Consider the following 12,845-nt stretch of genomic DNA (forward strand, 5'->3'; position numbering starts at 1 on the left):
GCTGTCCACGCCACCAGTCTAAGTGAGCACCCCCTCCCTGATACTACTGCATCACCCTGTTTTGTTTCTTTGGTAGCATGTATTGCTGTGTGATGTCTTGTTTGGTTGCTTAATTACCCTTCAAGTCCTCTTCACCCCTCTCCACCCTGCTAGAATAACTGGATTATAAATGACAAGAGCAGGTACTGTTCCTATCTTGTTCTCCGCTGTATTCCCAAGAACCGGGTCTGGCACACAGGCAACCAAAGAATATTTGAAGAAATAGAGGTAGTTGTGTTCCTTCCTAGTGGTTTTTTTCTGTTTCTTCTTATTTTTACATGTGTGTATATGTCCTCGGTTTTGTCAGTGGAAGGGGTGGCATCAGTGAAAGTGAGACTGTAGCATTTAAACTGAAACAGCTTGTGGAAATGTAGGGTTGCAGGACTTTAAACTTAAGGACAGTCAGAAGAGTTCAACGTCCTAATAATTCTCACAGCACCCTGGAGTACGACGTTGATTAGGAGCTTTTCTCTCAAGGGAGCCCATTCACTTACTGATAGTACAAAAGCTAAGGAAATTCTTCCATTTCACATGTAGTGTAGAATTTTAAGTCCTATTGGTTCTCTGAGTAGGAAAATTACGCCCCATAGCAGGACTTTTTCCTGGAATCATTGGATTTGAAGTTGCCAGGGATCTTACAAGTCAGATAACTGCCTTCAGCTTACAAACGAGGCTGGTGTCAGGAATGTTAACTGCCACTCTCTGAAGTGAGGACGAGTGGGACGAGGACCAGGGTAGAGGGGGTCACTCCATCGTCCTTACCCTCGTACTACTGAGTGCATGATATGAAAGTCACTGTTTTACTGGCGTATAGTAAAAGGGCATCCAGAAACCTCCAAATAATGCTACTTTTAGCGAGGATACTGTTTCTTAATGACAAATAAAAATTCATTAGAGATCGTTTGTTAGCACTGCAGCTGAGTTTACGAAAGGTCAGCTTAAATGTGCTCCCGTTTAACCATTGTTGAATTGCACTGTTTTATAGGCAGAACGTTACCAGAGTCTTCTTGAGGCACTGAAAATAAACAAGATTCAACTGCAGCTTTTCAAACTATATCATAATGAAAAAAAAATTTATTTTCTGAACAACGAGTTAGAGCGTGTGAGTGAAGATTTGAGTTTCACGAAAGAGTCCCTTTCTCACCATGAGAACACAGTGAAAGCCAAGAAGAAGGAGCATGGGACGCTAACCAGACAGCTGCAACAAACAGAAAAGGAGTTAAAGTGAGTTTTTAAGAATAGTCATCAACAGTTGGGTTTTATGTAGATCAAGAGTGAAAATAAGAGTAAAAGGGACATTTTGAAAGTTGACTTTTTAAAATAAACTTTTACTTCGGAATACTTTTAGATATACAGAAACATTGTGGAGTACAGAGTTCCCATATTCCCCACACTCATTTTCTCCTGCTTAGAAGGCCTTATATTATTAGTACGATGCATTTGTCAGAATTAATGGACTAATGTGGATACGTTACTATTAACTGAAGTCTATAGTTTGTTTGTATTTTCTTAGTTTTCACCTATCTTTTTCGTGATCCAGAATACCCTATTTCATTTAGTCACCACGTGTCCACAGACCCCTCTGGCTGTGACAGTTCTCAGACTCCTTGCTTTTGATGACCTTGACAGTTCTGAGGAGCATTGGTCAGGTTGTTTGGTTGAATGTTTCTCCATGGGGACTTGTCTGATAGTTTTCCCGTAATTAGACAGGGTTTATGAATTGGGGGGAAGAAGATCACAGGGTAAAATGCCATTCTCGTCACATTATAGCAGGGATGTCAACATATAGATGTTACATGACACGTGTCTAAGGTACCATCATATCAACCCGACGTCACTGTTGGTGTTGACCTTCCCTTGCTTATCTGTGACCTCCCACTGCAATAGTGGGAAGCATGCCTTCCACAAAGTGCCACTCATTTGCTTAACTGTTCGGTCCCATGAACCACGTCTGGCAGCATCAGAGTTGTTGATCAGTACCCTCCTGGGAAGCAGCCTTATCAACTAGTGTACGAAGCTTACGTGCGATTCCTTTTGCTTTTAGTTTTAGTCTCTACTCACTTAGTTAGCGCCTTTTCCTCCTTCAGTAGGGTGGTTTCTTACACGTGTAATACGGTCAGTGTCCGTCACCCCTGTATTCCACCTAGAATGCCTTGGCCTCCGGTTTTTAATTTTTTTAATTTCCATGCATTAAAGTACACGCCCTCCTGGTGCTGTTAAGGTCTGGAGTTTGACAAATGTGTGATGTCACGTGCCTCAGTGTGCTCACCATTGCAGTATCATACAGTGTTTTGTTTTTAAGTAACAAATGCAGTCCTAACTGACCTAGAGACCAAACCGCTCAGCGAGCTCAGCCACCACTCAGCACCGTGAGCTGTTAGCGCCGGACCCCGCGCAGCGCTCGGGAAGAGGGTCAAGTCCGTTGCTTTGCTCCATCCACGGTGCTAGGAAAACAAGGGGTGATCATCAGTCGGGATGAAACGCACGGCTGGCAGCCCGGCCTGGGCCCCAGACCCCATCCTTCTTAGCTCCCCGCTTTCTCAACATGAGCTCTGGTGGCATCTTCCTCGGGAGCCCCGCTCGGCTCTCTCCAGGCACCCCAGTGAGGGCCAGCCCCCGGGCCGCCCTGTGTTTTACGTCCCCCGCGGCTGCTTGTTTGCGGCTGCTGTAGACAAACAGCGGCTCCTCCTCCACGGCCTTGGTCTGGAGGCGCCTGGCCTCAGCAGCTTTGTCAGGCTTGGCCTGGGACATGCCCAGGATTGGCTGCAGGGGTCACGGGGCTGGTGGGGTGGCGATGAGCGGGAGGAAGGAACCCAAGACTGGGTATTTTTACCGTTTTCAAAAAATTCTCCTGGGCTTCAGCTATTCATCCTCCCCTAACTTCCGGCAACCACTGAGCTGCTTACGGTCTCTGAAAGTCAGCTTTCAGAATTTATTTTTAAATGTGTGATTTAATCAAAAAAACTTCCCTTTATAAATCATAAGATTTAATTTCCATTAAAGCACACTTTTTTCTTTTTAGGTCTCTCGAAGCACTTTTAAGTCAGAAGAGGCCTCAGTACATTAAAGCCAAAGAAAACACTGCTCACCACCTCAGGAAATTAGAAGCAGATCAGAAGTCCATGAAGGAGAGCGAAAAGCAGCGTTCTAAACAGGAGGACGACGTGACGGCCCTGGAGACGGAGCTGGCGGATTTAGATGCTGCGTGGAGAAGCTTCGAAAAGCAGCTGGAGGAAGAGGCCCAACGGGAAGTGCGGGACATTGAGTTGGAAGCCAGTCAGGTGAAGGGCAGCACCGGGGGGGTGTTGCCTCTGGGGCTCTCAGCTGCTCCTTTTAGGAAAAATGTGAGGCATGACCTCTTCCTGATACTTCAGGGGACTGTCCTCAGAATCTAAATTACGGGGATTTAAATTTTTCAGCTTATGTATGGAATCTAAATTTAGTCTTTAGCCCAGGCTATTTTTTCTTTACAAGATTAAATGGCATTATAACATTTTTGAGTTTATTCAAGTCATAGGAAATACTTCAAGAAGATTACATAGTATCATTTTGTAACTATATTCTTATATTTTTAAAGTAATCATTTTTTCTTTCATGAATATTATAAAAACTTAAAAGTCAGATACATATGGCTTTGAAGAGACATGATCACTTAATTGACAGAAGGGAAATTGATTGCTTCAGGTAATGTACAATGTTAAGTGATGAATTAATGTCCAACTACTATATAAGATTTAATTATAATAGATATGCAAAAATTGGCAATTCAGAGTTTCTAGATATTCTTTCAACTAAATTTTTATCATTTATCTCATTAACTTGATGATAATCTTATATTACTATATATATACTAAAATATTTGTGACCATATAAACTTAAAAAGTACATAATTTTCTCTGAGCTCCTCTTCCTTTGGACTACTAATGAATTTTAATCTTTCTCTTTTAAGAATTTCTTAGACCTTATAAGAGTTGATTTTGAATACCTTATTGGTTTGTATCTAAACAGTTTGAAGTAAAACATTCATTTTTTTGTTCACATTATCTTTTCTGGAGAAGGTGGCCAATTCTGATCTAATTTATGTAAAACATACTTTTGATAAGATTAATTATCTGTTAGTAAAGGGTATCATATGAAGAGTTCCCTCCCACCCTGACTGGGGTGCTCCACTGGTTGGAGTGTCACCCCGTGAGTACACCTGGGTTGCAGATTCGCTCCCCAGTTGAGGCACGTACAGGAGGCAGCCGGTTGATGTCTGTCTCTCTCTCTCTCTCTCTTTCCTCTTTCTGGGTCTCCCACTCTTCCCCTTCCTCTCTAAAATCAATAAACATCTTCGGGTGAGGATTTAAAAAAGAACTTGAGTTAGCAATTTTTAATTTCTCTTTATACAGCTGAATCGTTACAAAGAACTTAAGGAGCAGGTAAGAAAGAAGGTGGCTATGCTGACCCAACAGCTGGAAAAGCTGCAGTGGGAACAGAAAGCCGATAAAGAAAGGCTGGCGTTTGAAGAGAGGCGGCGTGTTGAAGCTCAGGTACTGTGGTTTGTGCAGTCATGACCTAGAATTGTTCTCAGTAAAATTTTATGGCCCTTTTAGATTAGCTTTTCAATATATAAGATGTCGATTCAACACGGGAGGAGACAGATACCGTGTCACTCCCGAGTCGGACTGCACAGCCATTCTCGGCGGTGCAGATAGACTCTTAAGAAGCTACACCATCGTCTCTCGAGACGGACGGCTGCCGACGATATAAGTGGATTTACATCAGACATAAGCGATTAATTAGAAATTCTGGATTATCTGTTATGCTGCTTAGTATCATCTAGGAGCTTTTATGGTCTAAGATACAGCTAGTGCCTTCGTTCCTGTAGTGAGTTCTGTGCGTCTGCAGTGAGAGACGTGAACAGACGACACAGCTTCTGTTGTTCCGTGCATTACAGTTCAGTGAGGTCAGCAGAAGGTTGGGTAAAGGAAAAGCAAGGAAGTGGCCGAATAGAGGTGAATGCCAAGTTCTTTGGAAACAGTAAGGACATAACCCTAGGGGAGCATAGTAGCCTACACGGGAGGTAACCATCAAGAGAGCATTGTAGCCCTGGCTGGCCGGCCTGGGAACCAAAGGGTCACCAGTTTGATCCCCAGTCGGGGCACAGGCCTGGGTTGCAGGCCAGGTCCTTGGTTGGGGGTGTGTGAGAGGCAACCACACATTGATGTTTCTCTCTCTTTCTCCCTCCCTTCCCCTTCTCTAAAAATAAATAAAATCTTTAAAAAAGGATAGCATTTAATGGTCTCCCTTGTTCTTTACTGACCTGTGTGATTTTGGTAAATAACCAAGCTACTTAACTTCTCTGGACTTTGATTTCTTCACTTGTACAGTGAGGATCGGTGATCTGCCTCATAGTGATGGGCAGGTTGAACAAGATGAAGTGAGTGATATTAACACCAAGCGTCTGGTATTTCCCTCTGTGGGTCATGGTGTGTTATATGATAACATGAGTAGAAGAAAGGACATTTTGTGGGGAAGAAAAACAGATGTAGTAACATAGAGTTATAGAATCCATGGGCTGTTTTGTTAGGGATCCAATTGCCCGCCACGAGAATTATAATTCTTAATACCAGAGTTTAATGAAAAGAAAAAGAATTGTTTTATAGTTATATGGATTTAGATTATTTGCGGATTTCTGCCATTAGGTCTTATTTTCCTTAAAACACCCACAAACACATATTTCTGCCTCCCCCTACCAAACCAGGCTAGTTTTAGAAAAGTCAGAGATACCGTTTGCCTACTTCCTAGACACAGTTCAGCTTTACCGGTAGCTGCCAATCATTCAATTCTGATTGGGAAGGTCTTTCTGTGTTGTGCCCACCAGCTTCCAATCCAGAGCCGCGTGTATTCCCAGCCTCCTTGTAAGCTACATGGAGTTTTCCCTTCCTAAGGCAGCATGCTGTACCCTCTTAAAACCACATGGTGTACCCTCCTTTGTAATCTGCATGGAGAACTTCTCAAAACCGCATGGTTAGACCCCTTTAAAAATGTCTGCCGCTTATTTTTAAATCCCTGACTGCATCCTGTGATGCAGTCGGCATGGTCCCGAGTTCTGACCATTCACAGAACGTGACACAAGCTCTGTGCTTTTTCCATACCATCCCATGGTCCAAGACCCCTCCCATCTTCCCGGGCCTTTGATGCATTAAAGCCATTTTGCATAACAAAGACACTAGCCCCTAGCCTCAGGCATGTGAAGGCATCCTGAAAGCTGCTTCCTTCTCCCCCTCCCCAGCCGCAAGCTCTGGGGGTTTTTTGGACACCCCCCTTCTGTAACAGTACAGCTCTTCTGGAAGCTTCTTAAAGGCAGGATTCATAACAATGTACATTGTAAACCTTGTACTTAGTAGATATCAGTAAGTGTTGATTGAATTGCTCTTGTCTTTTAAATACGGAAACGTTGGAGGAAGAAATATGTCTGGGTGGAGAGAGAGAGAGAAATCTGTACCCATACTCAGTGTCCCAGAGGACTGACTCCCCTTCTGGGCAGGAGGGGCTATGTATAACTTCCCACGGGTACCAGGATGGCCGGGTGCTGGGCAGCAGCTGGCTTTCCCAGACAGCCAGCAGGCTCCACCGGCATCTCAAGTGCAGAACGCTGGGTACCTAGGCAGTCTGACTTGTTTCCCCACTCCGTGTCCTGCGGGGCACCCAGTCCCTGACACCCCTCTGTGTGGGATGATGACGCTGGCCTTTTACATTGCCCCCACTAAAGCCTATTCTTCAACCTGAGCCATGTCTGAAGTTTGTTCCAGGCTCTTTGCATAACAGGTGGTGGTCCCTAAGAGACCCACCTGGCGTGTGAAGTAATGACCACGGAGGAGCCCGTCTGTCATGACACAAGCCTCGGGAGTGGCCAGAGTAAAGGCAGGGCAGGTTTTTCCAGTTGACTAAACTGTATTCTATGTTTACTAACCGTGGGTTTTTTTCCCCCTTTGTATGAAATTCTTAAGTGAGATATTAAAATTTCAATATGGGAGCTCTAATTTCAAAAATGTGAGTGCCTAGAGAAAATTAACTGTGTTGCTCATTTTTATAACCGACGCCTATAGCGTAGATGTTTGTTCAGTGAGTTTGTGTGACGCATGAGACAGTGAGATAAGTGTCTTCACGGGGTATCTCCGCTTGGAACCTGTGGTATGTTTTCTGTTCCCTGGCGTGGGACACGGAAAGAGAATTGTATGTTTTACTGTTGTACGCGCCTGGTTTCAAATTCCTTAGTGACGGAGTAGGGCCCATGAGTCTGGCCGCGGTGCGTGGAACGGGTTAGACGGGAGGGGCTCCGGAGTGAAGCATGTTGGGGACTCCCTCTGTCCCTGGGTTAGTGGTAATGTTAATGGAGGAGGACTTCTGCCCCACGTCTGCAGTTGCCTGAGTCCCACGCTATTAGAGCGCTAGGCTGCTCCCAGGATTACTTACTTAGCGGCCCGCCTCCCGTGGGGCCTGGTCCGTGAGAGCAGAGACTCTGTCCTGTTCTTTATCACGCGCCTAGTTCCCAGCACGTGGTGGCCGGTGAATAAACACTTGTTCGGGGATTAGTCTGCGGAATAGGCAGTGTAGTCAGTGATATCGGGCACGCGTGTGTGCGCAGCCAGGCTGGTCCTTGAAGCAGCCGGGAGAACTACTTTGTAAAGTACATGGTTTTCTTAACAACTGTGCTGTACGTCTGAGGGATAGTGAATGTAAACTGTAACTGAAAAATAAAGGCTTAAAAAAGATGCATCATATACAACAAAGCACAGACAGATTTATAGTAACAGAAGGCCTGGAAGAAATGATTGATATTCTTGTAAAATATTCAGTATATCCTATATCATTATCAAACCATGTCTTTTCATTTATGAACTAATGTTATAATGCAAGGTGGTATTTCCCTTTAACTGCTATTGGTCAGAGATGGGACACCTTATTTTTATTTCTCTGAGACTTATTTTCTTTTAGTTGTTAATTAAAAGGCATATTCAAGGTTAGTTTCTATTGTTATTCCATTGTTTTTTATTTCTCGTGGATGACCTATTTACTCCATCTCAATTTGGTACAAATTTAAATTTTTTTAATTAAAAAGTTCTAGATATGTGAAAAAAAGAACTGTATAGATATTTGAAAATAATCTCCTTGGAATTTGAGTTTACCAGAGTAAGCTCTGTGATCTAGAGCTAGGATTTGAACCCTGGTTTTTATGACCTCAAAGCTCTATACCCTCCTGCCTTTTCAAAATTAAAATTTGCTCTTATGATTTTTTTCATGTGGTTATATTTTATATATTTCAAATTCAGAACAACTAAGGATATTACCATAAGTTCTAAGCATATAGTGAAAATAATTAATTTTATTTGTTTGAAGTTGCCATAATTTATTTTAGGTTTTATTTCTAATTTAGGGGAATCTAAAACAGATAAAAGAACAAATAGAAGATTATAACAAACGAATAGAGAAGCTGGAGGAGTACACAAAAACATGCATGTGGGTATTGTTTCTGAAAGCAAGTTCCTTACAGCTGTCTTGTATTTGTGGTTTATTTGTGATCCTCGGTCAAATGAAAGCGTTCATAGTGTCACAGTGATTGACTCCATTATTTTCATTTCATTGTATAAAATTAAAAATTATACTTCACATAAGTAAAATATTTACATTTTGAAAATATTAGTGTTTATCCGTGGTGAAACTTAAAACTCCTTTTTGGTCTTGATATTTTATAATAGAATTTTGTCATGAATGCCCTGGCTGCTGTGGCTCAGTGGATTGAGCGCCGGCCTGCGAGCCAAGTGTCGCTGGTTCGATTTCCAGTCGGGACACATGACTAGGTTGCACGTCAGGTCCCCAGCTGGGGCCGCGAGTGAGAGGCAGCCACACAGTGATATTTCTCTCTCTCTCTCTTTCTCCTTTCCCCTCTCTATAAAAATACATATAAACAAATTTTTGAAAAGTTTGTCATGAAAGCTAGTACAACCTAAGTATTCTACCATTAAGATATTTTTTAATTAGCATTTACGCTCATGATGATTGCTCTGGTTATAGTGATCTATTCTTGCTTTTTCAGTATCCAGAAATATGTATCTTTTTAATCAAAGAATGATCAAAATTTCTCTGCCCAGGTTTGGTGCTAGGTTTATTTATTGCATTTTTCATCATTTACGGTTGTTAGAGCGCTGCTCCATTCCCCTGCAGGGCTGGACCTGAGTGTGTTGTGCCTTGTGGTTCCTAAATTTTGGTGTTCCTTTCTGCTGTATAACGTATTGTTGTTCTTATTATGTAGGGACTGCCTAAAAGAGAAAGAGCAGCAAGAGGAGACTCTCGTGGATGAAATTGGAAAAACAAAATCAAGGATTTCTGAAGTCAATGAAGAGATGAACGTTATCAGAAGTGAGCTGCAGAACGCTGGGATTGATTACCATGAGGGGAAGCGTCAGCAAAGGAGAGCCGAGGTTATGGAGCACCTGAGAAGGCTCTACCCAGATTCTGTGGTAATGAGGACGCACAGTCAATTTAAACAAAAAGCCTAAGCTTGCTTCTTTGGGATTTAAGATGCTATCATCATTTGGAGGCAAAATTATTTCAGAAATCTCTAAGTTTTGTGTTGGATAATTTATTTATATTTAAAATATAATAGTAAATAATTGGGGTAAAATGTACCTAACTTATTAGTATCTGTAGATGAGAAACATTGACATGAACACATTACCCAGAAAGGCCAAGTTACGACCAGTATCCCCAAAGGACTCAAATACCATGAGGAAGTCTCCCCCAAAAACATACTGCTTCAAGCCTCATATTTTTCATGCTTTCAGCTTTTTAAATTATGTTTTCAGTAGACATCATTGGTATACTTTTTTATTTACATTTTATTGATTATGCTGTTACAGCTGTCCCAATATTTCTCCCTTTGCTCCCTTCTGCCACGTACCCTGCTTCCCTCCAACGACCCCCTCTTAGCTCAGGTCCATGGGTCGTGCATGTAAGTTCTTTGGCTTTTCCATTTCCTATACTATTCTTAACTTCCATTGTCTGTTTTGTACCAACCAGTTATGTTTCTAAATCATGGCACCTTTTCCACTATTCTCTCCCTTCTCCCAGCTGATAACCCTCCACATGATCCCCATACCTATGATTCTGTTCTTATTCTGGTTTCCTTAGTTGGATTTTGTTTTTATGTTTTAGATTCAGTTGTTGATAGTTGTGAGTTTGTCGTCATTTTAATGTTCATAGTTTTGATCTTCTTTTTCTTAAGTAAGTCCCTTTAACATTTCATATAATAATGGCTTGGTGATGATGGACTCCTTCAGCTTTACCTTGTCTGGGAAGCACTTTATCTGCCCTTCCATTCCAAATGATAGCCTTGCTGGATAAGATTAATCTTGGTTGTAGGTCCTTGCTTTTCATCACATTGAATACTTCTTGCCAGTCCCTTCCTGCCTGCAAAGTTTCTTTTGAGAAATCAGCTGAGAGCCTTATAGGCACCCCTTTGTAGGTAACTCTGCTTTTCTCTTGCTGCTTTAAGATTCTTTATCTTTCACCTTTCGCATTTTAATGATGATAGTCTTGGTGTGGTCCTCCTTGGGTCCAGCTTGTTTGGGACACTCTGTGCTTCCTAGACTTGCATGTCTTTTTCCTTCGCCAAATTCGGGAAGTTTTCCTCCATTATTTTTTTCACATAAGCTTTCAATTTCTTGCTCTTTCTCTTCTCATTCTGGCACCCCTGATTCGGATGTTGGCACATTTAAAGTAGTCCCAGAGTTCCCAAGCCTCTCCTCATTGTTTTCAATTCTTGTTTCCTCATTTTGCGCTGGTTGACTTTTTTTCTTCGTATGTTCCAAATCATTGATTTGAATCCCAGCTTCCTTCCCATCACTGTTGGTTCCCTGTATATTTTTCTTTATTTCACTTTGTATATCCTTCATTTCTTCCTTTATTTTGTCCGTACTCAATGAGTTCTCTTGAGCATCATGATTACCAGTATTTTTGAATTCTCCATCTGATAGGTTGGCGATCTGTATCTTGTTTAGTTCTTTTTCTGGAGCTCTGTTCTTTCATTTGGCTCATATTTCTTTGCCTCCTCAATTTGGCAGCCTCCCTGTGTGTGTTTCTGTGTATTGGGTAGGGCTGCTTTGACTCCCTGTCTTAGTAGCCTGGCCCATGTAGAAAAAGCACCTGTAAATTGTGTGGGGCGGAGCCTCAGGTAGTTGCTAGGGCGTCAGAACCAGCTTCCCTGCTTTGTGGCTGTGTGGTGGGGCGGGGGGGGCTCAGAGAGGGGACAGTGCTGCTGCCTGGCTTCTGGAGGACTGCTTGGGACCTGCCCCATTCCCAGTCACTTCATCCACGTCCCTGATGTGATTGGCACTCTTCCAGCTGTTGCAGTGGGGGTTGCCTACGTTCTAAGCCCTTGCAGGCTCTTTAAGCAGCAAAAATCTGGCTGTTTCTTGCTCTGCCCCAACCCTCACCAGTTTTTACAGCCAGGTGTAATGGGGGTTATCTTCCCAGTGCTGGAGTCCTGGGCTCTGTGGTCTGGCCTTGGGCTGGGATCGCTCACTGCCAAGGTGTCCCTCCTGGTTTTTATCCACCACACGAGTGTGGGACCTTCCGTTCTGCCGCCACCGCCTCCTCTCTGCACCACACAACCTTTCAGCCCCGTCTTCACGACTCCGCCCCTCCTACCCATCGGGATGACTGTGGTTTTCTTCAAGTCCTTGGTTGTCAGACTTCCAGAGAGCTTGATTTTCTGACGGTTGTGGGTGTCCTTTTGAGATCTGGTTGTAATTCTTTCTATGGTTGTACGAGGAGGCAAAGCATGTCTACCCGTGCCTCCGTCTTGACCAGAAGTTGGTGTACTTTTGTAGCAATGACCTTTTATTTTCTAAATCTGACTCTGCATCCAGTTTTGCTGGTAGATCTCACGGCCCCAGTACAGCGGTATTTCCCTTGCCGCTCAGGGTGGCACCCTCACACAGGTACCCCCTTGGTGTTGGGCTCCTGCCGTCGGCTCTGGTGTCGCCAGCCGCAGTGCACACCGCAGTCCCGGTTTACGATGGCCCCTTTTCAGCACGGGACACCGTAGGCACTTGCACTGTACTGAAACGCCTCCCCGCGGGCTTCTGTGACCCCACAGTCTTGCGGCTGTCCTCCTGTCTCTGGCTACCACCTCTTCTCCTTTATAGCAGCCGTCTTTACTTTCTGGCTCTTAAATGTTGCTCTTGACTTCTGGTGGTGATGGAGGAGGAGGTTTGGGTCCCAAAATCTCTCCCTCAGTACCAAACAAAAACGACTAAAACTAGCTTTTAAAAACAGCTCAACAATCAAACAAGGAAGGGGGCTCATACATCTAATGCCATAAACCTCAGAAAGTGGTAATCATCAAGGATTCTTTTTTTAAAGATTGAAGGATAGCATTCTAAAGCACTTACTTATTTTCTGTTGAAATTGTGGGGGTTACGTTGTTCAGTAAAGTCATGTGGGTTTCAGGTACACAGCTCTGCAGAACACGGTCTGCACCCGGCGTTGTGCACCCACCACCCAAAGTCCGGTCTCCTTCTGCCCCCACTTACCCCCGTTCACATTCTTCCCCCTTTCCCTCCTGGTCGCCATGGTGTTGCCGTGTCCGTGTGGTGGTTTCTCTCCTTAATCCCTCACCAATGTCACCCAGCCCCGAGCCTCCCTGGCCGCTGACAGCTGTCAGTCTGGTCTCTGTATCTGCGAGCTGGTTCCATTTTGTCTGTTAATTAGATTCTATGTATGAGTGAAAGCATATAGTATCTGTTTCTCAGGTCATT

The 12,845-nt window shown here is 43.5% G+C and overlaps 1 protein-coding gene across 1 annotated transcript in view; it reads left to right on the forward strand.

Moving 5' to 3' along the window:
- Positions 1-12,845, forward strand: part of SMC1B (structural maintenance of chromosomes 1B) — a 53,719-nt gene that overhangs the window by 3,944 nt on the left and 36,930 nt on the right. The window contains exons 5-9 of the mRNA XM_090275312.1: positions 1,025-1,263; positions 3,062-3,320; positions 4,431-4,571; positions 8,462-8,544; positions 9,338-9,545. Coding sequence (XP_090131438.1) covers positions 1,025-1,263; positions 3,062-3,320; positions 4,431-4,571; positions 8,462-8,544; positions 9,338-9,545 — 930 coding nt within the window. The remainder of the gene's footprint in view (positions 1-1,024; positions 1,264-3,061; positions 3,321-4,430; positions 4,572-8,461; positions 8,545-9,337; positions 9,546-12,845) is intronic.

The sequence above is a fragment of the Furipterus horrens genome, unplaced genomic scaffold (genome assembly GCF_987537825.1).
Source record: "Furipterus horrens unplaced genomic scaffold, mFurHor1.1.pri manual_scaffold_4, whole genome shotgun sequence".
NCBI lineage: Eukaryota > Metazoa > Chordata > Mammalia > Chiroptera > Furipteridae > Furipterus > Furipterus horrens.